Source organism: Oncorhynchus gorbuscha, linkage group LG20, assembly GCF_021184085.1.
Source record: "Oncorhynchus gorbuscha isolate QuinsamMale2020 ecotype Even-year linkage group LG20, OgorEven_v1.0, whole genome shotgun sequence".
NCBI classification, from domain to species: domain Eukaryota; kingdom Metazoa; phylum Chordata; class Actinopteri; order Salmoniformes; family Salmonidae; genus Oncorhynchus; species Oncorhynchus gorbuscha.
In genome coordinates, this window is record NC_060192.1 from 29,175,182 (window position 1) to 29,202,303 (window position 27,122).

At 45.2% G+C, this 27,122-nt stretch overlaps 1 protein-coding gene across 3 annotated transcripts in view; it reads left to right on the forward strand.

Annotated features, from left to right (window-relative positions):
* The window catches only part of nrg2a (neuregulin 2a), a 158,823-nt gene that overhangs the window by 21,416 nt on the left and 110,285 nt on the right, over window positions 1-27,122 (forward strand). The window contains exon 1 of one of the 3 annotated variants that reach the window (XM_046318090.1): window positions 24,755-25,227. The exons of the other annotated variants lie outside the window; for them this stretch is intronic. Coding sequence (XP_046174046.1) covers window positions 25,119-25,227 — 109 coding nt within the window. The 5' untranslated portion in view covers window positions 24,755-25,118. Of the gene's footprint in view, window positions 1-24,754; window positions 25,228-27,122 lie in introns of those variants that run through there. 3 annotated transcript variants of the gene reach the window in all.

The window sequence follows — 27,122 nt, forward strand, 5'->3', positions numbered from 1 at the left end:
CATAGAGAGACTCTAGTCTGGTCCCACAGAGACTCTAGTCTGGTTCCATAGGGAGACTGTAGTCTGGTCCCATAGAGAGACTCTAGTCTGGTCCGAGAGACAGACACCAGTCTGGTCCCATAGAGAGACTCTAGTCTGGTCCCACAGAGACTCTAGTCTGGTTCCATAGGGAGACTGTAGTCTGGTCCCATAGAGAGACTCTAGTCTGGTCCCATAGAGAGACTCTAGTCTGGTCCCACAGAGACTCTAGTCTGGTCCGAGAGACAGACACTAGTCTGGTCCCATAGAGAGACTCTAGTCTGGTCCCACAGAGACTCTAGTCTGGTCCCATAGAGAGACTCTAGTCTGGTCCCACAGAGACTCTAGTCTGGTCCCACAGAGACACTAGTCTGGTCCCATAGAGATACACTAGTCTGGTCCCATAGAGAGACTAGTCTGGTCCCATAGAGAGACTAGTCTGGTCCCATAGAGAGACTAGTCTGGTCCCATAGAGAGACAGATACTAGTCTGCTCCCATAGAGATACACTAGTCTGGTCCCATAGAGAGACTCTAGTCTGGTCCCATAGAGAGACTCTAGTCTGGTCCCACAGAGAGACACTAGTCTGCTCCCATAGAGATACACTAGTCTGGTCCCATAGAGAGACTCTAGTCTGGTCCCATAGAGAGACTCTAGTCTGGTCCCACAGAGAGACAGATACTAGTCTGGTCCCATAGAGAGACTCTAGTCTGGTCCCATAGAGAGACAGATACTAGTCTGCTCCCATAGAGATACACTAGTCTGGTCCCATAGAGAGACTCTAGTCTGGTCCCATAGAGAGACAGATACTAGTCTGCTCCCATAGAGAGACTCTAGTCTGGTCCCATAGAGAGACTCTAGTCTGGTCCCATAGAGAGACAGATACTAGTCTGCTCCCATAGAGATACACTAGTCTGGTCCCATAGAGAGACTCTAGTCTGGTCCCATAGAGAGACAGATACTAGTCTGCTCCCATAGAGAGACAGATACTAGTCTGCTCCCATAGAGATACACTAGTCTGGTCCCATAGAGAGACTCTAGTCTGGTCCCATAGAGAGACTCTAGTCTGGTCCCACAGAGAGACAGATACTAGTCTGCTCCCATAGAGATACACTAGTCTGGTCCCATAGAGAGACTCTAGTCTGGTCCCATAGAGAGACTCTAGTCTGGTCCCATAGAGAGACAGATACTAGTCTGCTCCCATAGAGATACACTAGTCTGGTCCCATAGAGATACTCTAGTCTGGTCCCATAGAGAGACAGATACTAGTCTGCTCCCATAGAGATACACTAGTCTGGTCCCATAGAGAGACTCTAGTCTGGTCCCACGGAGACTCTAGTCTGGTCCCACAGAGACACTAGTCTGGTCCCATAGAGATACACTAGTCTGGTCCCATAGAGAGACTCTAGTCTGGTCCCACAGAGACTCTAGTCTGGTCCCACAGAGACACTAGTCTGGTCCCATAGAGAGACTCTAGTCTGGTCCCACAGAGACTCTAGTCTGGTCCCACAGAGACACTAGTCTGGTCCCATAGAGATACACTAGTCTGGTCCCATAGAGAGACTAGTCTGGTCCCATAGAGAGACTAGTCTGGTCCCATAGAGAGACAGATACTAGTCTGCTCCCATAGAGATACACTAGTCTGGTCCCATAGAGAGACTCTAGTCTGGTCCCATAGAGAGACTCTAGTCTGGTCCCACAGAGACTCTAGTCTGGTCCCATAGAGAGACTAGTCTGGTCCCATAGAGAGACTCTAGTCTGGTCCCACAGAGACTCTAGTCTGGTCCCATAGAGAGACTCTAGTCTGGTCCCATAGAGATACACTAGTCTGGTCCCATAGAGAGACTAGTCTGGTCCCATAGAGAGACAGATACTAGTCTGGACCCATAGAGATACACTAGTCTGGTCCCATAGAGAGACTCTAGTCTGGTCCCATAGAGATACACTAGTCTGGTCCCATAGAGATACACTAGTCTGGTCCCATAGAGAGACTAGTCTGGTCCCATAGAGAGACAGATACTAGTCTGCTCCCATAGAGATACACTAGTCTGGTCCCATAGAGAGACTCTAGTCTGGTCCCACAGAGACACTAGTCTGGTCCCATAGAGATACACTAGTCTGGTCCCATAGAGAGACTAGTCTGGTCCCATAGAGAGACAGATACTAGTCTGCTCCCATAGAGATACACTAGTCTGGTCCCATAGAGAGACTCTAGTCTGGTCCCATAGAGAGACTCTAGTCTGGTCCCACAGAGAGACACTAGTCTGGTCCCATAGAGAGACACTTGTCTGGTCCCATAGAGAGGGGTCCCATATATACCCCAGTATGGTGCAGGAACAGTATGAATGTAATACTATATTCTCCAGTATGGTACAGGAACAGTATGAAGGTAATACTATATTCTCCAGTATGGTACAGGAACAGTATGAAGGTAATACTATATTCTCCAGTATGGTACAGGAACAGTATGAAGGTATGGACATCTGGATAACACTCAATCCTAGAGCAGACACACACACACACACACACACACACACACACACACACACACACACACACACACACACACACACACACACACACACACACACACACACACACACACACACACACACACACACACACACACACACACACACACACACACACACACACACACTATAGTTCTGGCAGAGCACTGATTTCAAGGGATCAGTGAAAGCCAAAGTGATTTTTCAGAAAGAGGCGAGGGTGCAATTCTAACAGGGTGTGGTTCTGCAGACTATTAAACCCCAGAGTAGAGAGGCCGATGGTTAGGTGAGGGTGGGGAGTAAACCTGCTAGTTAGTGACAACAGTGACTTATTACTAGGCACTGCATCTCAATGCTAGAGGCTTCACTACAGACCCTGGTTCGATTCCAGGCTGTATCACAACTGGCCGTGATTAGGTCCCATAGGGCGGCGCACAATTTTCCCAGCGTTGTCCGGGTTAGGGTTTGGCCAGGGTAAGTGTAAATAATAATGTAAATAAGAAATTGTTCTTAACTGACTTGCCTATTTAAATAAAGGTAAAAAAAACCTGATGAAATACTAGTTACAGTAAGGTCAACCTATGACAAAGAGGAGGTGATGTTAGATGGGAGATGGTGAGAGCTGTTCCTGTGACAGGGTTGTGTGTGTGTGAGGTTGCTCTGGTGGCACGCCCTATTGGCTGCTGTGTTGCTATGCCCATCTCTTCTCTTACAGGCCTCTCTGTCTCTCTGTCACTAGATGAGTCAGCCGCGGGGCCATGAGAAGGACACGTCTTCATCAATAAATCCACCATTAGATCAATCAATTATTAGATGAATCAGTCCATTTTCATTTAGTATAGAGCCATTTCCAGGAGAAGGAGAGTCCTGGTGGTATGATGTAGTTATAAAGACTGAACTGACAGATGGAAGATGGGATGGAGACAGAGAGCTGACGGAGCCGAGAGACTAAAGAGCTGAAATCTCATTTTCTCACTGGCCTTGAGAATGGAGCATGCCCAGTACTGGTGTTTATCCACGCTCTCCTCTCTCCCATCAGAGATGGTGTTTATCCACACTCTCCTCTCTCCCACTCAGAGATGGTGTTTATCCACGCTCTCCTCTCTCCCCACTCAGAGATGGTGTTTATCCACGCTCTCCTCTCTCCCACTCAGAGATGGTGTTTATCCACGCTCTCCTCTCTCCCATCAGAGATGGTGTTTATCCACGCTCTCCTCTCTCCCATCAGAGATGGTGTTTATCCACGCTCTCCTCTCTCCCATCAGAGATGGTGTTTATCCACGCTCTCCTCTCTCCCATCAGAGATGGTGTTTATCCACGCTCTCCTCTCTCCCATCAGAGATGGTGTTTATCCACGCTCTCCTCTCTCCCATCAGAGATGGTGTTTATCCACGCTCTCCTCTCTCCCATCAGAGATGGTGTTTATCCACGCTCTCCTCTCTCCCATCAGAGATGGTGTTTATCCACGCTCTCCTCTCTCCCATCAGAGATGGTGTTTATCCACGCTCTCCTCTCTCCCATCAGAGATGGTGTTTATCCACACTCTCCTCTCTCCCATCAGAGATGGTGTTTATCCACGCTCTCCTCTCTCCCATCAGAGATGGTGTTTATCCACGCTCTCCTCTCTCCCATCAGAGATGGTGTTTATCCACACTCTCCTCTCTCCCATCAGAGATGGTGTTTATCCACGCTCTCCTCTCTCCCATCAGAGATGGTGTTTATCCACGCTCTCCTCTCTCCCACTCAGAGATGGTGTTTATCCACGCTCTCCTCTCTCCCATCAGAGATGGTGTTTATCCACACTCTCCTCTCTCCCACTCAGAGATGGTGTTTATCCACGCTCTCCTCTCTCCCATCAGAGATGGTGTTTATCCATGCTCTCCTCTCTCCCATCAGAGATGGTGTTTATCCACACTCTCCTCTCTCCCATCAGAGATGGTGTTTTTATCCACACTCTCCTCTCCCCCACTCAGAGATGGTGTTTATCCACACTCTCCTCTCCCCCACTCAGAGATGGTGTTTATCCACGCTCTCCTCTCCCCCACTCAGACATGGTGTTTATCCACGCTCTCCTCTCTCCCATCAGAGATGGTGTTTATCCACGCTCTCCTCTCCCCCATCAGAGATGGTGTTTATCCACGCTCTCCTCTCCCCCATCAGAGATGGTGTTTATCCACGCTCTCCTCTCCCCCATCAGAGATGGTGTTTATCCACGCTCTCCTCTCCCCCATCAGAGATGGTGTTTATCCACACTCTCCTCTCCCCCATCAGAGATGGTGTTTATCCACGCTCTCCTCTCCCCCATCAGAGATGGTGTTTATCCACGCTCTCCTCTCCCCCATCAGAGATGGTGTTTATCCACGCTCTCCTCTCCCCCATCAGAGATGGTGTTTATCCACACTCTCCTCTCCCCCACTCAGAGATGGTGCTGCTGCAGTTTCCCTTAGGTTCAGAACAGCACAGCCCAGCCCAGGCTCCTCTCCCTCCTGGACATCTGTGTTATGTGGTGCAGCCGCCAGACTGCAACCGCCCTACGTCTCTCTCTCTCTATCTCCCCTCTCTCTCTCTCCCCTCTCTCCCACTTTATCTGCTCTCTCTATCTTTCTCTCTCTACTCTCTCCATTCTGCCGGTTTCTCACACTGTCTCTCTCACTCTCATTCTCTCCAGCCTCTCTGAGTGTGGTTTCCATGGTGACAGCTGTGTGCTGCGGAAACGTCAAAGAGCTGAATCCACCCAGGAACGCTCCCGCATTAAACACTTAAATACTCGCTCTCTTTCCTAGCTCACTCTCTTTTTTTCTCTCTCTCCTCTTTCTCCCTCTTTTTCTCTCTCTCTCAATCTCTCGCTCATCTCTCTCTCTCTCTTTCCTTCTCCCTCTCTAGCTCTCTTTGTCTCCCTCTCTCTCCCCCCTCTCTCTCTCTCTCTCTCTCTCTCTCTCTCTCTCTCTCTCTCTCTCTCTCTCTCTCTCTCTCTCTCTCTCTCTCTCTCTCTCTCCTTCTCCCTCTCTAGCTCTCTTTCTGTCTCCCTCTCTCTCGCTCTCTCTCACATTCTTTCCCTCTCTCTCTCTCTCTCTCTCTCTCTCTCTCTCTCTCTCTCTCTCTCTCTCTCTCTCTCTCTCTCTCTCTCTCTCTCTCTCTCTCTTCCTTCTCCCTCTCTAGCTCTCTTTGTCTCCCTCTCTCTCCCCTCTCTCTCTCTCTCTCCTCTTTCCTCTCTCTCTCTCTCTCTTTTCTCTCTCTCTCTCTCTCTCTCTCTCTCTCTCTCTCTCTCTCTCTCTCTCTCTCTCTCTCTCTCTCTCTCTCTCTCTCTCTCTCTCTCTCTCTCTCTCTTTCCTTCTCCCTCTCTAGCTCTCTTTCTGTCTCCCTCTCTCTCGCTCTCTCTCACATTCTTTCTCTCTCTCTCTCTCTCTCTCTCTCTCTCTCTCTCTCTCTCTCTCTCTCTCTCTCTCTCTCTCTCTCTCTCTCTCTCTCTCTCTTCTCTCTCTCTCTCTCTCTCTCTCTCTCTCTCTCTCTCTCTCTCTCTCTCTCTCTCTCTCTCTCTCTCTCCCTTCTCCCTCTCTAGCTCTCTTTCTGTCTCCCTCTCTCTCGCTCTCTCTCACATTCTTTCTCTCTCTCTCTCTCTCTCTCTCTCTCTCTCTCTCTCTCTCTCTCTCTCTCTCTCTCTCTCTCTCTCTCTCTCTCTCTCTCTCTCTCTCTCTCTCTCTCTCTCTCTCTCTCTCTCTCTCTCTCTCTCTCTCTCTCTCTCTCTCTCTCTCTCTCTCTCTCTCTCTCTCTCTCTCTCTCTCTCTCTCTCTCTCTCTCTCTCTCTCTCTCTCTCTCTCTCTCTCTCTCTCTCTCTCTCTCTCTCTCTCTCTCTCTCTCTCTCTCTCTCTCTCTCTCTCTCTCTCTCTCTCTCTCTCTCTCTCTCTCTCTCTCTCTCTCTCTCTCTCTCTCTCTCTCTCTCTCTCTCTCTCTCTCTCTCTCTCTCTCTCTCTCTCTCTCTCTCTCTCTCTCTCTCTCTCTCTCTCTCCCTTTTCCCCTGGGATCTGGGATCTCTTACCGTCAGTATCATTTCAGCTGTCGCTGAGCTGTCACTGATTTGTAATCCGAACTGACCTTGGTGAAACTGACCTTGGTGAAACTAACCTTGAGCGAAACTGACCTTGAGCGAAATAGCCCTTTCCTTTCCTGAGGCCTCCAGATGTCAGTCACATTGATTGGTGTTGTGTGGGCGTCTCCACTGCAGGTACCATCACTCTGACAGGCAGTAGATCTCCTCTCCCCACCCGTTTAGTCTCTCTGTGTCATTCACAGCTACACAGACACAGGGACCCCGTCCCCCAGACTTGGAGATACAGGGCCTTGCAAAAGTATTCATACCCCTTGGATTTCTTCACATTTTATTGTGTTACAAAGTGGGATTAACATGTATTTAATTGTATTTTTTTTGTCAACAATCTACTCATTTTTCTTTTTTAAAGATGAATAAAAAGTAAATAACTAAAATATAGTCATTGCATACGTATTCAGCCACTTTGTTTAAGCACGCCTAAATTAGTTCAGGAGTAAAACAAATCACAAATCACATAATAAGTTACATGGACAAATCATAAGGCTTGACATGATTTTCTTATGACTAACCCTTCCCCTGTCCACCATACATACAACATCTGTAATGTCAAGCACAGATTCAACTTGAAAGACCTGGGAGCTTTTCAAATGCCTCATAAATGAAGGCCGTGATTGGTCGATGGGTAACTATAACCGATCAGAAATGTAATATCTCTTCAAGCATGGAATGCCAAGAGTGTAAAGCTGTCATCAAGGCAAAAAGGGTGGCTACTTTGAAGAATCTCAAATGTAAACCCTTTTTTGGTTACTACATGCTTGTGGGATTGCATAGTTTTGATATCTTCACTATTATTCTACAATGTAGAAAATAGTAAAAATAAAAGAAAAACCCTTGAATGAGTAAGTGTGTCCAAACCTTTGACTGGTACTGTATACAGTACGTGACTTAGAGATATATATCCCGTGTCAGTTTGAGGACTGGGTTTACAGAGGAAACAAAGGCAGGCTGATCCTTGTTGTAGAATGGTAATTATAGGGTTACCTGCCTGTGTAGTTAGTTGGTTTAACAAGACTATGCCTCAGTGTGTGTGTGGTTAGCTGAGCAAGCAGATACATATCTTGTTCCAAGACAGCTAAGAAGCAGCTAGAACAGTTTTGTATTTTCTGATAAAGAGGACACACACTATTTGCTTGTCAACCCTGTATCTTACTCTGCTTTACTTGATCCTTTATATAATCCCTCTCTATCTTGTATTTCCCTCTCTATCTTGTATTTCCCTCTCTTCCCTCTCTATCTTGTATTTCCCTCTCTATCTTGTATTTCCCTCTCTTCCCTCTCTATCTTGTATTTCCCTCTCTTCCCTCTCTATCTTGTATTTCCCTCTCTTCCCTCTCTATCTTGTATTTCCCTCTCTTCCCTCTCTATCTTGTATTTCCCTCTCTTCCCTCTCTATCTTGTATTTCCCTCTCTATCTTGTATTTCCCTCTCTTCCCTCTCTATCTTGTATTTCCCTCTCTATCTTGTATTTCCCTCTCTATCTTGTATTTCCCTCTCTATCTTGTATTTCCCTCTCTATCTTGTATTTCCCTCTCTATCTTGTATTTCCCTCTCTATCTTGTATTTCCCTCTCTTCCCTCTCTATCTTGTATTTCCCTCTCTATCTTGTATTTCCCTCTCTTCCCTCTCTATCTTGTATTTCCCTCTCTTCCCTCTCTATCTTGTATTTCCCTCTCTATCTTGTATTTCCCTCTCTATCTTGTATTTCCCTCTCTATCTTGTATTTCCCTCTCTTCTTGTATTTCCTCTCCCTCTCTATCTTGTATTTCCCTCTCTATCTTGTATTTCCCTCTCTATCTTGTATTTCCCTCTCTATCTTGTATTTCCCTCTCTATCTTGTATTTCCCTCTCTTCCCTCTCTATCTTTGTATTTCCCTCTCTATCTTGTATTTCCCTCTCTTCCCTCTCTATCTTGTATTTCCCTCTTCCCTCTCTATCTTGTATTTCCCTCTATCTTGTATTTCCTCTCTCTATCTTTGTATTTCCCTCTCTATCTTGTATTTCCCTCTCTTCCCTCTCTATCTTGTATTTCCCTCTCTTCCCTCTCTATCTTGTATTTCCTCTCTCTTCCCTCTCTATCTTGTATTTCCCTCTGTATTTCCCTCTCTTCCCTCTCTATCTTGTATTTCCCTCTCTATCTTGTATTTCCCTCTCTATCTTGTATTTCCCTCTTCCCTCTCTATCTTGTATTTCCCTCTCTTGTATTTCTCTCTATCTTGTATTTCCCTCTATCTTGTATTTCCCTCTCTATCTTGTATTTCCCTCTTGTATTTCCCTCTCTATCTTGTATTTCCCTCTCTCTTGTATTTCCCTCTCTATCTTGTATTTCTTCTTCCCTCTCTATCTTGTATTTCCCTCTCTTCCCTCTCTATCTTGTATTTCCCTCTCTTCCCTCTCTATCTTGTATTTCCCTCTCTTCCCTCTCTATCTTGTATTTCCCTCTCTTCCCTCTCTATCTTGTATTTCCCTCTCTTCCCTCTCTATCTTGTATTTCCCTCTTCCCTCTCTATCTTGTATTTCCCTCTCTATCTTGTATTTCCCTCTCTATCTTGTATTTCCCTCTTCCCTCTCTATCTTGTATTTCCCTCTCTATCTTGTATTTCCCTCTCTATCTTGTATTTCCCTCTCTTCCCTCTCTATCTTGTATTTCCCTCTTCCCTCTCTATCTTGTATTTCCCTCTCTATCTTGTATTTCCCTCTTCTATCTTGTATTTCCCTCTCTTGTATTTCCCTTTCCCTCTCTATCTTGTATTTCCCTCTCTATCTTGTATTTCCCTCTCTTCCCTCTCTATCTTGTATTTCCCTCTCTTCCCTCTCTATCTTGTATTTCCCTCTCTATCTTGTATTTCCCTCTCTTCCCTCTCTATCTTGTATTTCCCTCTCTATCTTGTATTTCCCTCTCTTCCCTCTCTATCTTGTATTTCCCTCTCCTCTCTATCTTGTATTTCCCTCTCTTCCTCTCTATCTTGTATTTCCCTCTCTATCTTGTATTTCCCTCTCTTCCCTCTCTATCTTGTATTTCCCTCTTCTCTATCTTGTATCTTGTATTTCCCTCTCTATCTTGTATTTCCCTCTCTTCCCTCTCTATCTTGTATTTCCCTCTTCCCTCTCTTGTATTTCCCTCTCTTCCCTCTCTATCTTGTATTTCCCTCTCTTCCCTCTCTATCTTGTATTTCCCTCTTCCCTCTCTATCTTGTATTTCCCTCTCTATCTTGTATTTCCTCTCTATCTTGTATTTCCCTCTATCTTGTATTTCCCTCTCTATCTTGTATTTCCCTCTTCCCTCTCTATCTTGTATTTCCCTCTCTATCTTGTATTTGTATTTCCTCTCTTCCCTCTCTATCTTGTATTTCCCTCTCTATCTTGTATTTCCCTCTCTATCTTGTATTTCCCTCTCCTCTCTATCTTGTATTTCCCTCTCTCTTGTATTTCCTCTCTATCTTGTATTTCCCTCTCTATCTTGTATTTCCCTCTCTATCTTGTATTTCCCTCTCTTCCCTTCTATCTTGTATTTCCCTCTCTATCTTGTATTTCCCTCTCTTCCCTCTCTATCTTGTATTTCCCTCTCTTCCCTCTCTATCTTGTATTTCCCTCTCTTCCCTCTCTATCTTGTATTTCCCTCTCTTCCCTCTCTATCTTGTATTTCCCTCTCTTCCCTCTCTATCTTGTATCTTGTATTTCCCTCTCTATCTTGTATTTCCCTCTCTTCCCTCTCTATCTTGTATCTTATCTTCTATCTTGTATTTCCCTCTCTATCTTGTATTTCCCTCTCTTCCCTCTCTATCTTGTATTTCCCTCTCTTCCCTCTCTATCTTGTATTTCCCTCTCTATCTTGTATTTCCCTCTTCCTCTCTATCTTGTATTTCCCTCTCTTCCCTCTCTATCTTGTATTTCCCTCTCTTCCCTCTCTATCTTGTATTTCCCTCTCTTGTATTTCCCTCTCTATCTTGTATTTCCCTCTCTTCCCTCTCTATCTTGTATTTCCCTCTCTATCTTGTATTTCCTCTCCCTCTCTCTATCTTGTATTCCTCTCTTCCCTCTATCTTGTATCTTGTATTTCCCTCTCTATCTTGTATTTCCCTCTCTATCTTGTATTTCCCTCTCTTCCCTCTCTATCTTGTATTTCCCTCTCTTCCTCTCTATCTTGTATTTCCCTCTCTTCCCTCTCTATCTTGTATTTCCCTCTCTTCTCTCTATCTTGTATTTCCCTCTCTTCCCTCTCTCTCTCTTGTATTTCCCTCTCTTCCCTCTCTATCTTGTATTTCCCTCTCTTCCCTCTCTATCTTGTATTTCCCTCTCTTCCCTCTCTATCTTGTATTTCCTCTCTTCCCTCTTCTTGTATTTCCTCTCTATCTTGTATTTCCCTCTCTTCCCTCTCTATCTTGTATTTCCCTCTCTATCTTGTATTTCCCTCTCTTCTTCCTCTCTATCTTGTATTTCCCTCTCTATCTTGTATTTCCCTCTCTTGTATTTCCCTCTCTATCTTGTATTTCCCTCTCTATCTTGTATTTCCCTCTCTATCTTGTATTTCCCTCTTCCCTCTCTATCTTGTATTTCCCTCTCTTCCCTCTCTATCTTGTATTTCCCTCTCTTCCCTCTCTATCTTATCTTGTATTTCCTCTCTATCTTGTATTTCCCTCTCTTCCCTCTCTATCTTGTATTTCCCTCCCTCTCTATCTTGTATTTCCCTCCTCTCTATCTTGTATTTCCCTCTCTTCCTCTATCTTGTATTTCCCTCTCTATCTTGTATTTCCTTCTCTCTTTTCCTCCCTCTATCTTGTATTTCCCTCTCTTCCCTCTCTATCTTGTATTTCCCTCTCTTCCCTCTCTATCTTGTATTTCCTCTCTCTTATCTTGTATTTCCTCTCTATCTTGTATTTCCCTCTCTTCCCTCTCTATCTTGTATTTCCCTCTTCCCTCTCTATCTTGTATTTCCCTCTCTTCCCTCTCTATCTTGTATTTCCCTCTCTTGTATTTCCCTCTCTCTCTTGTATTTCCCTCTCTTCCCTCTCTATCTTGTATTTCCCTCTCTTCCCTCTCTATCTTGTATTTCCCTCTCTTGTATTTCCCTCTCTATCTTGTATTTCCCTCTCTCTATCTTGTATTTCCTCTCTATCTTGTATTTCCCTCTCTTCCCTCTCTATCTTGTATTTCCCTCTCTTCCCTCTCTATCTTGTATTTCCCTCTCTTCCCTCTCTATCTTGTATTTCCCTCTCTTGTATTTGTCCCCTCTCTATCTTGTATTTCCCTCTTCCCTCTCTATCTTGTATTTCCCTCTCTTCTTGTATTTCCCTCTATCTTGTATTTCCCTCTCCCTTGTATTTCCCTCTCTATCTTGTATTTCCCTCTCTTCCCTCTCTATCTTGTATTTCCCTCTCCCTCTCTATCTTGTATTTCCTCTATCTTGTATTTCTTTCCCTCTCTATCTTGTATTTCCTCTCTTCCCTCTCTATCTTGTATTTCCCTCTCTTCCCTCTCTATCTTGTATTTCCCTCTCTTCCCTCTCTATCTTGTATTTCCCTCTCTTCCCTCTCTATCTTGTATTTCCCTCTCTCTATCTTGTATTTCCTCTCTATCTTGTATTTCCCTCTCTTCCCTCTCTTCTTGTATTTCCTCTCTATCTTGTATTTCCCTCTCTATCTTGTATTTTCCTCTCTTCCCTCTCTATCTTGTATTTCCCTCTCTTCCCTCTCTATCTTGTATTTCCCTCTTCCCTCTCTATCTTGTATTTCCCTCTCTATCTTGTATTTCCCTCTCTATCTTGTATTTCCCTCTCTTCCCTCTCTATCTTGTATTTCCCTCTCTTCCCTCTCTATCTTGTATTTCCCTCTCTTCCCTCTCTATCTTGTATTTCCCTCTCTATCTTGTATTTCCCTCTCTATCTTGTATTTCCCTCTCTATCTTGTATTTCCCTCTCTATCTTGTATTTCCCTCTCTTCCCTCTCTATCTTGTATTTCCCTCTCTATCTTGTATTTCCCTCTCTTCCCTCTCTATCTTGTATTTCCCTCTCTTCCCTCTCTATCTTGTATTTCCCTCTCTATCTTGTATTTCCCTCTCTTCCTCTCTATCTTGTATTTCTCTCTATCTTGTATTTCCCTCTCTATCTTGTATTTCCCTCTCTATCTTGTATTTCCTCTCTATCTTGTATTTCCCTCTCTATCTTGTATTTCCCTCTCTATCTTGTATTTCCTCTATCTTGTATTTCCCTCTCTTCCTCTCTATCTTGTATTTCCCTCTCTATCTTGTATTTCCCTCTCTTCCCTCTCTATCTTGTATTTCCCTCTCTTCCCTCTATATCTTGTATTTCCCTCTCTATCTTGTATTTCCCTCTCTTCCCTCTCTATCTTGTATTTCCCTCTCTTCCCTCTCTATCTTGTATTTCCCTCTCTATCTTGTATTTCCCTCTCTTCCCTCTCTATCTTGTATTTCCCTCTCTTCCCTCTCTATCTTGTATTTCCCTCTCTATCTTGTATTTCCCTCTCTATCTTGTATTTCCCTCTCTTCCCTCTCTATCTTGTATTTCCCTCTCTATCTTGTATTTCCCTCTCTATCTTGTATTTCCCTCTCTATCTTGTATTTCCCTCTCTTCCCTCTCTATCTTGTATTTCCCTCCTATCTTGTATTTCCCTCTCTTCCCTCTCTATCTTGTATTTCCCTCTCTTGTCCCTCTGTATCTTGTATTTCCCTCTCTTCTTGTATTTCCTCTCTATCTTGTATTTCCCTCTCTTCTTGTATTTCCCTCTCCCTCTCTATCTTGTATTTCCCTCTCTATCTTGTATTTCCCTCTCTTCCCTCTCTATCTTGTATTTCCCTCTCTTCCCTCTCTATCTTGTATTTCCTCTCTATCTTGTATTTCCCTCTCTTCCCTCTCTATCTTGTATTTCCCTCTCTTCCCTCTCTATCTTGTATCTTGTATTTCCCTCTCTATCTTGTATTTCCCTCTCTTCCCTCTCTATCTTGTATTTCCTTCCCTCTCTATCTTGTATTTCCCTCTTGTATTTCCCTCTCTATCTTGTATTTCCCTCTCTTCCCTCTCTATCTTGTATTTCCCTCTCTTCCCTCTCTATCTTGTATTTCCCTCTCTTCCCCCTCTCTTCCCTCTCTATCTTGTATTTCCCTCTCTATCTTGTATTTCCCTCTCTATCTTGTATTTCCCTCTCTATCTTGTATTTCCCTCTCTTCCCTCTCTATCTTGTATTTCCCTCTCTTCCTCTCTATCTTGTATTTCCCTCTTTGTATTTCCCTCTCTTGTATTTCCCTCTCTTGTATCTTGTATTTCCCTCTCTTCCTCTCTATCTTGTATTTCCCTCTCTTCCCTCTCTATCTTGTATTTCCCTCTCTATCTTGTATTTCCCTCCCTATCTTGTATTTCCCTCTCTATCTTGTATTTCTCTCTCTATCTTGTATTTCCCTCTTCCCTCTCTATCTTGTATTTCCCTCCCTATCTTGTATTTCCCTCTCTATCTTGTATTTCCCTCCCTATCTTGTATTTCCCTCTCTATCTTGTATTTCTCTCTCTATCTTGTATTTCCTCTCTATCTTGTATTTCCCTCTCTTCCCTCTCTCACCCCCCACCTCTCTTTGCGGTCTCCCTCTCTCCACTGCTTCCTTTGCTTCCTCTCTCAGAGTCAAGTCAACAGACGAGTGTTAAAAGCAGGGACTAGCCCCCCCCCCGATCTAAACAAGGTGATGGATGTTTAAAACCATTACGTCTTAAAAGATAAACTAGTGTGCTTGTGAAGTGGTGCGCTATCTGATGATGTGCAGGTACAGGATAGAGGGGCTCTGAATGGAGGTGCAAGACAGCTATCCGGTCATATTTGAGACTAAGAGCAGAGAGGGCTGCAGGCTGCAGGCTGCAGGAATGGATGTGGGTCTGGTTGGGGCTAGTTCTTGGCCCGGGAGGGAGGCAGAGATGGGGCCTGTGAAGGTTTTAAGAGCAGGACATCCAGGGAATCCAAGCCAGAAATTTGAGAGGTTTATTTGTATTTACTCTAAATGTCAGGCTCCCCCCACAGCACCGCTCTCTCTCTCGGCCCCTCCACCACAGCACCCCTCTTTCCCTCTCTCTCGGCCCCTCCACCACAGCACCGCTCTCTCTCTCGGCCCCTCCACCACAGCACCCCTCTTTCCCTCTCTCTCGGCCCCTCCACCACAGCACCCCTCTTTCCCTTTCTCTCGGCCCCTCCACCACAGCACCCCTCTTTCCCTTTCTCTCGGCCCCTCCACCACAGCACCCCTCTTTCCCTTTCTCTCGGCCCCTCTACCACAGCACCCCTCTTTCCCTCTCTCTCGGCCCCTCCACCACAGCACCCCTCTTTCCCTTTCTCTCGGCCCCTCCACCACAGCACCCCTCTTTCCCTCTCTCTCGCCCCCTCCACCACAGCACCCCTCTTTCCCTCTCTCTCGCCCCCTCCACCACAGCCTGATCTCAGAACGACCCTGGGACCAGACTGTTGAGAAACAGCAGATGCTTCGCAATGGAAGCATTTAAAAAAAATATTATTATTATTTAATTGATTTTATTATTGTTTTGTGATGCACTTTGAGATTATTCTGTATAATGAAAAGCGCTTTATAACTGTAATAAATTATTATTATTCATGGTTTAGAAAAAGGAGGGACAGAGTATTCGGTGTTGTACTGTGGTTGTACTGTGTGACTGTGCTGTGGTTGTACTGTGTGACTGTGGTTGTACTATGGTTGAACTGTGGTTGTACAGTGTGTGTGCATGCGTGACTGTGTTGGTGTCTGAGAGAACAAGCTGTGGTAAGTCTCTCTCTTTCTACCTGGCAGAAACAGGGTCAGTCAGACTGGGACTGATGTGGAGTCTCAGATTGTGTGTGTGTGTGTGTGTGTGTGTGTGTGTGTGTGTGTGTGTGTGTGTGTGTGTGTGTGTGTGTGTGTGTGTGTGTGTGTGTGTGTGTGTGTGTGTGTGTGTGTGTGTGTGTGTGTGTCTGCTCTAGGATTGAGTGTTATCCAGATGTCCATACCTTCATACTGTTCCTGTACCGTACTGGAGTATATAGTATTACCTTCATACTGTTCCTGTACCATACTGGAGTATAAAGTATTACCTTCATACTGTTCCTGTACCATACTGGAGGTAGAACCCCCAGGTAGAACACACGCACACACACACACACACACACACACACACACACACACACACACACACACACACACACACACACACACACACACACACACACACACACACACACACACACACACACACACACACACACACACACACACACACACACATTGATATGGACTGCTCTTATCCCGTATTCAATCTTTCATCTTCCATCCATTTGCTTGGTGGGCGGCACTGCATGAAAACAAGAGTCCATGGGGACTATGGAGGAAAAGGTTGGGGTCCGTGGGCGGAGAGCTCATCAATTTACACAAATGTTATTTGTCCTTTGCTTCAATTTCTTTCAACACAGTGGTTTACATGTCATGGCAGAAACGGAGTAGGGGAACAGTGACATATTTAGTCCCATAGCATATTTGTTTCCCTACAATTTTGGGTTAAGATGGAGGTCTTTGAATTTGGGATACATACCCTTATCAAAGAACATACTGAACTTACACTGAGATTGTTTACGTAAACTCCTCCTCCTCTTGTTTTTTAAAAACATGTTTTAATGTAACCTTTATTTCACCAGATAGGCTAGTTGAGAACAAGTTCTCATTTACAACTGCGACCTGGCCAAGATAAAGCAAAGCAGTGCGACACAAGCAACAACACAGAGTTACACATGGAATGAACAAACATACAGTCAATAATACAATAGAGAAAGTCTATATACAGTGTGTGCAAATGAGGTAGGATAAGGGTGGTGAGGCAATGAATAAGCCATAGAGGCAAAATTATTACAGTATGGCAAATTAAACACTGGGGTGATAGATGTGCAGAAGATGAGTGTGCAAGTCGCCATACTGGGATGTAAAGGAGCAAAATAAATAACAATATGGTGATGAGGTAGTTGGATGGGCTATTTACAGATGGGCTATGTACAGGTGCAGTGATCTGTGAGCTGCTCTGACAGCTGGTGCTTGAAGGTAGTGAGGGAGATATGAGTCTCCAGCTTCAGTGATTTTTGCAGTTCGTTCCAGTCATTGGCAACAGAGAACTGGAAGGAAAGGCAGCCATGGGAGGAATTGGCTTTGGGGATGACCAGTGAAATATACCTGCTGGAGCGCGTGCAACGGGTGGGTGCTGCTATGGTGACCAGTGAGCTGAGATAAGGTGGGGCTTTACATAGATGACCTGGAGACAGTGGGTTTGGCGACGGATATGAAGCGAGGGCCAGCAAACAAGAGCATACAGGTCGCAGTGCTGGGTAGTATATGGGGCTTTGGTGACAAAACGGATGGCACTGTGATAGACTGCATCCAATTTCCTGAGTACAGTGTCGGACGCTATTTTGTAAATGACATCGCCAAAGTTAAGGATTGGTAGGAAGGTCAGTTTTACGAAGGTATGTTTGGCAGCATGGGTGAAGGAGGCTTTGTTGCAAAATAGGAAGCTGATTCTAGATTTAATTTTGGATTAGAGATGCTTAATGTGAGTTTGGAAGGAGAGTTTACAGTCTAAACAGACACCTAGGTTTTTGTAGTTTTCCACATATTCTAAGTCAGAAACATCCAGAGTAGTGATGCTGGACGGGTGGGTAGGTGTGGGCAGCGATCGGTTGAAGAGCATGCATTAAAGTTTTGCTTGCATTCAAGAGCAGTTGGAGGCCACAGATGGAGAGTTGTATGGCATTGAAGCTCGTCTGGAGGTTTGTTAACACAGTGTCCAAAGAAGGGCCAGAAGTATACAGAATGGTGTCGTCTGCGTAGCAAGAGCGACATCATTGATGTATACAGAGGAAAGAGTCGGCCTGAGGATTGAACCCTGTGGCACCCCCATAGAGACTGCCAGAGGCCCGGACAACAGGCCCTCCGATTTGACTAACTGACCTCTGTCAGAGAAGTAGTTGGTGAACCAGGCAAGGCAGTCATTAAAAAAACCAAGGCGTGGTTGTGATTGTGGTGATTGACAGATTCGAAAGCCTTGGCCAGGTCGATGAATACTGCTGCACAGTATTGTCTCTTATCGATGGCGGTTATTATGTCATTTAGGACCTTGAGCATGAGGTGTACCCATGACCAACTCTGAAACCACCCATGACCAACTTTCGAAGACCTTAGAAAGGCAGGGTAGGATAGATATAGGTCTGTAGCAGTTTGGGTCTAGAGTGTCTCCCCCTTTCAAGAGGGGGATGACCGCTGCAGCTTTCCAATCTTTGGGGATCTCAGACGATACGAAAGAGAGGTTGAACAAGCTAGTAATAGGAATTGCAACAATTTCAGCTGATAATTTTAGGAAGTGAGGGTCCAGATTGTCTAGCCCTGCTGATTTGTAGAGGTCCAGATTTTGCAGCTCTTTCAGAACATCAGCTATCTGGATATGGGTGAGGGAGAAATGGGGAGGCTTGGGCAAGTTGCAGTGAGGGGTGCAGGGCTGTTGACCGGGGTAGGGGTAGCCAGGTGGAAAGCATGGCCAGCCATAGAAAAATGCTTGTTGAAATTCTCAAATATCACGGATTTATCGGTGGTGACAGTGTTTCCTAGCCTCAGTACAGCAGGCAGCTGTGAAGAGGTGCTCTTATTCTCCATGGACTTTACAGTGTCCCAGAATGTTTTGGAGTTAGTGCTATAGGATGCAAATTTCTGTTTGAAAAAGCTAGCCTTTCCTAGCTGCCTGTGTATATTGGTGAGAAGTTGCATATCGCAGGGAATATTCTATGCTAATGCAGTACGCCACAGGATGTTTTTTTGCTGGTCAATGGCAGTTAGGTCTGGAGTGAACCAAGGACTATATCTGTTCCTGGTTCTACATTTTTTTGAATGGGGCATGCTTATTTAAGATTGTGAGGAAAGCACTTTTACAGAATAACCAGGCATCCTCTACTGACGGAATGAGGTCAATAGCATTCCAGGATACCCGAGCCAGGTCGATTAGAAAGGCCTGATCGCTGAAGTGTTTTAGGGAGCGTTTGACAGTGATGAGGGTGGTTACATGACCGCAGACCCAGGCAATGAGGCATTGAGGCATTGATCGCTGAGATCCTGGTTGAAGATAGCAGAGGTGTATTTGGAGGGCAGGTTTGTTAGGATGGTATCTATGAGGGTGCCCGTGTTTACGGATTTGGGGTTGTACCTGGTGGGTTCATTGATCACTTGTGTGAGATTGAGAGCATCAATCTTAGATTGTAGGAATGCCGGGGTGTTAAGCATGTCCCAGCTTAGGTCACCCAACAGCACGAACTCTGAAGATAGATGGGTGCAATAAATTCCCATATGGTGTCCAGGGCACAGCAAGCGGCAATGGTAAGAGGCTTGTTTATAGAGAGGTGGATTTTTAAAAGTAGAAGCTCAAATAGTTTGGGCACAGACCTGAATAATAAGACAGAACTCTGCCAGCTATCCCTGCAGTAGATTGCAACTACGCCCCCTTTGACAGTTCTTGTCAGAAAATGTTATAGTTAGGGATGGAAATTGCTGGGTTTTTGGTGGTCTTCCTAAGCCAGGATTCAGACACGGCTAGGACATCCAGGTTGGCAGAGTGTGCTAGGGAAGTGAATAAAACAAACTTAGGGAGGAGGCTTATGCTGTTAACATGCCTGAAACCAAGGCTTTTACGGTTACAGACATCAACAAATGAGAGCGCCTGGGAATTGGGATTGGAGCTAGGCACTGCAGGGCCTGGATTAACCTCCACATCTCCAGAGGAACAGAGGAGGAGTAGGATAAGGGTACGGCAAAAGGCTAAAAGAACTGTCTTTCTAGTACTTTCAGAACAGAGAGTAAAAGGAGCAGATTTCTGGGCACGGTAGAATAGATTCAAGACATAATGTACAGACAAAGGTATGGTAGGATGTGAATACAGTGGGGATAAACCTGTGCATAGAGTGACGATGAAAGAGATATTGTCTCTAGAAATATCATTTAAACCAGGTGATGTCACCGCATGTGTGGGAGGTGGAAATAAAGTATTAACTAAGGCGTATTGAGCAGGGCTAGAGGCTCTACAGTGAAATAAGCCAATAATTACTAACCAAAACAGCAATGGACAAGGCCTATTGACGTTAGGGAGAGGGATGTATGGCCAAGTGATCATAGGAGTCCAGTGAGTGGCTTCAGGCAGCTAGTGGGCCCGGGCTAGCAAGCCAGCAGAAGGCCATAGAGGGACGTCGCGATGGAAGAAAGTCTGTTGTGGCCTCCTCATGCTGGATCAGCAGGGCTCTGAATGGTAAACCAGGCATAATTGGCAAAATAGGTATAGTGGCCAAAGAATTTCTCCGATGGGCCTCTTAAGCTAATAGTCTGATGTGTTCTAGACAGCTAGCGTGCCGCAGAGAGCAGGCCTAGCAAGGCTAGCTCCAGGCTATAATTGGTTCTTGCTTCGGGACAGAGACGTTAGCCAGGAGTGGTCACTTGGATAGCAGCTAGCTAGCTGCGATGATCCAGGTGAGAAAAAAAAGGTTCAGAACTTGCAGTAGGAATTCAGAGATATGGAGAAAAAAAGTCTGATTTGTTCTGGTTTGAGTCTGGCGAGACTGGCGAGAGTTGTCCGGGCTAAAAGTAGCTGATGACCACTAGCAGAGGCTAGCTGTCTACTAGCTAGTAGCTAGTTAGCGGGCTAGCTTCTGTTGGGGGGTTCCGGTTCAGAGGACGGATCAGCAGTGTTCTGTGTGGTAAACCAGGCCAATTGGCAAAATACAGTTGCAATTCGTTGTATCGAATTGCAATATACAGCCATTAAAACTCATTTTTCAACCACTCCACAAATTTCTTGTTAACAAGCTATGGTTTTGGCAAGTCAGTTCGGACATCTACTGTGTGTATGACACTTTTCCAACAATTGATTACAGGCAGATTATTTCACTTATAATTCACTGTATCACAATTCCAGTGGGTCAGAAGTTTACATACACTAAGTTGACCCTGACTTTAAACAGCTTGGAAAATTGCAGAAAATTATAACATGGCTTTAGAAGCTTGTGATAGCCTAATTGACATCATTTGAGTCAATTGGAGGTGTACCTGTGGATTTATTTCAAGGCCTACCTTCAAACTCAGTGCCTCTTTGCTTGACATCATGGGAAAATCAAAAGAAATCAGCCAAGACCTCAGAAAAAAAATTGTAGACCTCCACAAGTCTGGTTCATCCTTGGGAGCAATTTCCAACGTTCATGTGCCACGTTCATATATTCAAACAATAGTATGCAAGTATAGACACCATGGGATAACGCAGCGTTATACCGCTCAGGAAGGAGAGGCGTTCTGTCTCTTAGAGATTATTGTAGTTTGATGCGAAAAGTGCAAATCAATCCCAGAACAGCAGCAAAGGACCTTGTGAAGATGCTGGAGGAAACAGGTACAAAAGTTATATCTACTATATCCACAGTAAAACAACGAGTCCTATATCGACATAACCTGAAAGGCCACTCAGCAAGGAAGAAGCCACTGCTCCAAAACCGCCATAAAAAAGCAAGACTGCAGTTTGCAACTGCACATGGGGACAAAAATAGTACTTTTTGGAAAAACGTCCTCTGATCTGATGAAACAAAAATAGAATTGTTTGGCCATAATGACCATCATTATGTTTGGAGGAAAAAGGGTAAGGCTTGCAAGCCGAAGAACACCGTTCCAACCGTGAAGCACGGGGGTGTTAGCATCATGTTGTGGGGGTGCTTTGCTGCAGGATTACTTCACAAAATAGATGGCATCATGAGGGCGGAAAATGATGTGGATATATCGAAGCAACATCTCAAGACATCAGTCAGGAAGCTAAAGCTTGGTCGCAAATGGGTCTTCCAAATTGACAATGACCCCAATCTTTCTTCCAAAGTTGTGGCAAAATGGCTTAAGGACAACAAAGTCAAGGTATTGGAGTGGCCATCACAAAGCCCTGACCTCAATCCCAAAGAACATTTGTGGGCAGGACTGAAAAATTATTTGCGAGCAAGGAGGCCTACAAACCTGACCCAGTCACACCAGCTCTGTCAGGGGGAATGGGACCAAATTCACCCAACTGATTGTGGGAAGCTTGTGGAAGGCCACCTGAAACGTTTGACCCAAGTAAAACAATTTAAAGGCAATGCTACCAAATACTAATTGAGTGAATGTTAACTTCTGACCCACTGGGAATGTGATGAAAGAAATAAAAGCTGAAATAAATCATTCTCTCCACTATTATTCTGACATTTCACATTCTTACAATAAAGTGGTGATCCTAACTGTCCTAAGACAGGGAATTTCTACTAGGATTTAATGTCATGAATTGTAAAAACTGAGTTTAAATGTATTTGGCTAAGGTGTATGTAAAATTCCGACTTCAACTGTATGTATAGTGGCCAAAGAATTTGTCCGATGGGCCTCTTAAGCTAACAGTCCGATGTGCTTTAGACAGCTAGCGGGCCGCGGCTAGCAGGCTACCGGGTGGGCACACAGGGGACGTCGAGACGGAGGAGTTAGTTGAAAAACCCCCTCGGGCAGAATTACGTTGGTAGTCCAATCGTGATGGGTCAGCGTTTTGTAGCCCAAGGAGTGGCTGATGGGCCTCTTCGGCTAGCCGGGAGATGGGCCTAGCAGATGGGCCTAGCAATGGCTTACTGATTACTAGCTAGCAGCCAGCTTTTGATGGGGGTTCCGGTTCTTAAGTATAAAAAATAGCAGATCCGTACCACATTGGGTGAGGCAGGTTGCTGGAGACTCTATTCATTCTGTAGATGGAAAGTGATATTAAAATAAACATGAAATATATACGGAAAAAAACAAAGATATTTTTTATTTACACGGGACAAGAAAAAACACACAACTAAACAAGATAAAATATTGAAAAAAATAGCATAATGGTACTCTCTTGGTTTGTACACTATTAAACGTCTTGTTTAAGTTATTCAAAAACATCTACATAACCTATGTAGAATAGCATGAATAAAAACTCCCTGAAAAATTCTCAAGGAACCTGAATAAAACTTTCTAGAACCTCTCTGCAGCTAAAAATAAATGTTCTCAGAACAGACAACATTTTCACTTCGGTTCTCAGAAGGTTTAAAAAAAAACTTACCGGTCAGGGAACGTATGGCTTCGTTCCCACAAACAATGTGAAACCTCCAAAAAATGTTCACACAACTTCCAAGGAACCAAATGTGTTAGCTAGTTATACACTGACACACTGTGACAGACTCACGCACACACACACATGCACACGTACACGCACACGCACACGCACACGCACACACACACACACACACACACACACACACACACACACACACACACACACACACACACACACACACACACACACACACACACACACACACACACACACACACACACACACACACACACACACACACACACAGGTGCCAGAGAGGACAGCATAGCCAGAGGCATAGCAACGAGACCCATCTTGCTCAACAAAGGGGGGAGACAAGGGTTATGAAGGCGAGGATTGTTGAGGAGGTGGGAAGGAGGGGAACGGGGGTGTGGAGGAGGAGGGTGGTGCTTCCTGTCAAACTGGAGCCCCTTCAGTCCTACTCCGTCATCACCGCCGACAGATTAGATCACTATGCAGAATCTCTGAGAGAAGAGCAGAGAGGAGGAGAAGAAGGAGAGGTAAACAGAGGGAGTGTTGATAAAGGTGGGAGATATATACACAGAATGAGAGAGAGAGACTCAATGGGCACTTGGCCTCCATTTTTTCTTTGAAGTTTCCTGAGACTGAGTGGGGGTTTGCAGTGAGCGGCCTGACCTGTTGGGACATGATGACCACCCCCCCCACCCACACCAAACACATGCCCCTCCCAACAGTGATATGGGTTCCCGAGGGCTGAACCGAGAGAACACCTCTGGGAGGCCCCCGATACCAAACTAGCAGATGAGTCACACAGAGCATTGTTTTGGTCACAAGTTTCAATGGGTGTCCTAGTCTGTTGTTTTTCCACATGTTACTCTCCTAGCTGCTAGCACTATACTCTTAGGAAAAAAAGGTGCTATCTAGAACCTTCAAGGGTCCCCATAGGAGGACCCTTTGAAGAACCCTTTCGGGTTCCATGTCCACAGAGGGTTCAACAGCCGAAGAACTCTTTTGGAACCCTTTTTTCTAAGAGTGTACACTAGAGAGAGTGTACACTAGAGAGAGTGTACACTAGAGAGAGTGTACACTAGAGAGAGTGCAATTCAGTTGGAGTGATATTTGACAGGCTTAGTGCGTACAGTAACAAGCTTATAAAATAATCAGTGGTGCTTTAAGGGCCTACTGTACATTAGGAGGCTGGTGGGAGGAGCTATAGGAGGACAGGCTCATTGTAATGGCTGGAATGGAACAAATGGAACAGTATCATACACATCATACATGGAAACCACATGCTTGACTCAGTTCCATTTACTCCATTCCAGCCATTATAATGAGCCCTTCCTCCTATAGCCTCTTCTGGTGTGTGTGTGTGTGTGTGTGACCGAGCTTGCTGCTCAGGTTGGTGATGACACGCCAGCAGAGAGAGACATCCACAGACATGCTGGGGCTCGCTAACACCGTCAGGGTAGGAGGACACAGGGAGGAGAAAGAGAGAGAGAGGTTTCTAGTTTTGATTGGTTTCAATGCATATCCTCCTGTGGTTTCAGTGTTTATAACCCAAATCAGAACCAGATGATGGGATAATGATATTGTGTAGAGACCACCTCACCAACCTGTCCAGACCCAAAGGGAGCTGGGTGGGGTCAGCATGGGTCAGGGTCAGCATGGGTCAGATGCTCCAGGCTAGGGGAGGCTGGGGCTGGGGGAGGCTATATGTGGCCTGCTATACTGGCCATCTCCTCCGCTCTGGGGGAGTTTCCTCTCTCTATATACTGGCCATCTCTTCCACTCTGTAGGGGTTTTCTCTCTCTCTCTCTCTCTCTCTCTCTCTCTCTCTCTCTCTCTCTCTCTCTCTCTCTCTCTCTCTCTCTCTCTCTCTCTCTCTCTCTCTCTCTCTCTCTCTCTCTCTCTCTCTCTCTCTCTCTCTCTCTCTCTCTCTCTCTGGTCTCTGCTCCAGCTTGAGGGCCTGGAAGAGGCTCTGCTTATCTGATAGTTCCAGGCAGGGAACAGTTAATTGCTTGACAGCAATGGGAAATACCTCTTTGCTCACTCCCTTTCTCTCTCTCTTACTACCCTCCCTCTTTCTTCCCCTCCCCATTCTCTCTCCTTAGCGCTGTCGCCCCTCCTCTTCGGTCCTCTCTCTTCCTCTCTCTCTTCCCTCTCTCTCTCTGCCTTGCTGTGAGTAGGTGTTTCCCTACTGTGGGTGATTGGTGTGCGTCTATATAGGATTGGAGACGCTCTGAGTCTAGTGCCCACTTGCCACGCGCTCCCCACAGGACTACCTGTTTTTTTTCTGTTTGTTTTTTTCCTTCGAGGATTTACACTTTCAACTGACAGCATGTCGGAGGGCAGGAAAAAGGAGAAGAAAGGGAGAACGAGTGGGGGGAAAAGAGCACGGAAAGAGGAGAGAGAGCGCAAAGAGAAAGAATTGAGCGATCCAACCACAGGTAAAAAAGAATGGCTGGAGAGGACATTTGGAGAGGCGTGTGTGTGTGTGTGTGTGTGTGTGTGTGTGTGTGTGTGTGTGTGTGTGTGTGTGTGTGTGTGTGTGTGTGTGTGTGTGTGTGTGTGTGTGTGTGTGTGTGTGTGTGTGTGTGTGTGTGTGTGTGTGTGTGTGTGTGTGTGTGTGTGTGTGTGCGTGCACTTGATTGTGTGTAAGTATGTGCACACTTGGCACAGACCTCAATTCAACATCTATTCCACATTGGTTCAACGTCATTTTGTTGAACTGACATGGAAACAGCGTTGATTCAACCAGTGTGTGCCCAGTGGGTGTGTGGATGTGTTGCAGTAGTGGGATTGCAGGACCTGTGAAAGAATGCATGGCCTTCAAAGCTTACCGCCAGGTTGTCACATGGAAGGGATGCGGCAGCATATACATGTAGGAGCACATCTGGCTTGTAGCTACACTGACGTGTCATCTCATGTGCTTTTTGCGTGCGAGCCCAAATCAAAGCCCTCAATGAGCTGGGGATCCTCACTGCGCACTGCACACACCACGGTAACACCACGGCAACACACAGCTGTGTTGGGAACAGTTTGACAGAGGCCGCAGGGTGTAACTCCTGTTATTCTTCGGGTTTCATATTTCACTTTCGCTTACATGTCTCATTATATAGCAGCCTGGAACTGTTGTTTGCTTCTGCCATGTTTTCCCAGTCCCTTATAGACAAGGCTTATGGAGCAATACAATTGACAGTATATGTTTGAAGTACTGTATCACACACTACACAGTAACTTTATTTCTGACAGTATGCAGTTAACATGGACCAACAGAACACACCCGCTGTTCGCTGTCTCCTGGCTTGTGTCCTGTGTCCAGTGGCTCATTCATTTCTCACAGGAAACCCCTCTGTCATTGGAATTGCGCTGCAGCTGCATTCGCAAACCCATCATTTTGCGCTCTCACTGGCGGCTGTTGCAAGCTGCAGCATGTCACAGCAGTTTGACCCTGGGTCGCAGGGTCTACCCCCATCCCAAAGTGGTACTCTCCTCTCTCTGTCCCATGCTAATAGAATTAACATTTTATTCAGGTACTATATGTTATTTCTTACTCTCTCCCCCACACCGTCTCTTTCTCACTGTTTCACACACAGACACACACACACACACACACACACACACACACACACACACACACACACACACACACACACACACACACACACACACACACACACACACACACACACACACACACACACACACACACACACACACACACACACACACACACACACACACACACACACACAAATTATGGTTGGGAATTGCCAGGGACCTCAAAATAAATTATCACAACACGATGTTTATTGCAATTCTCACGCTGCTATCTACAGTTGAAGTCGGAAGTTTACATACACCTTAGCCAAGTACATTTAAACTCAGTTTTTCACAATTCCTGACATTTAATCCCGGTAAAAATTCCCTGTCTTATGTCAGTTAGGATCACCACTTTATTTTAAGAATGTGAAATGTCAGAATAATAGTAGAGAGAATGATTTATTTAAGCTTTTATTTCTTTCATCACATTCCCAGTGGATCAGAAGTTTACATACACTCAATTAGTATTTGGTAGCATTGCCTTTAAATTGTTTTACTTGGGGCAAACGTTTCAGGTGGCCTTCCACAAGCTTCCCACAATACGTTGGGTGAATTTGGTCCCATTCCCCTGACAGAGCTGGTGTGACTGGGTCAGGTTTGTAGGCCTCTCTATGCTTTTTCACAAACTTTCTATAGGATTGAGGTCAGGGCTTTGTGATGGCCACTCCAATACCGTGACTTTGTTGTCCTTAAGCCATTTATAAACAACTTTGGAAATATGCTTGGGGTCCTTGGGGTC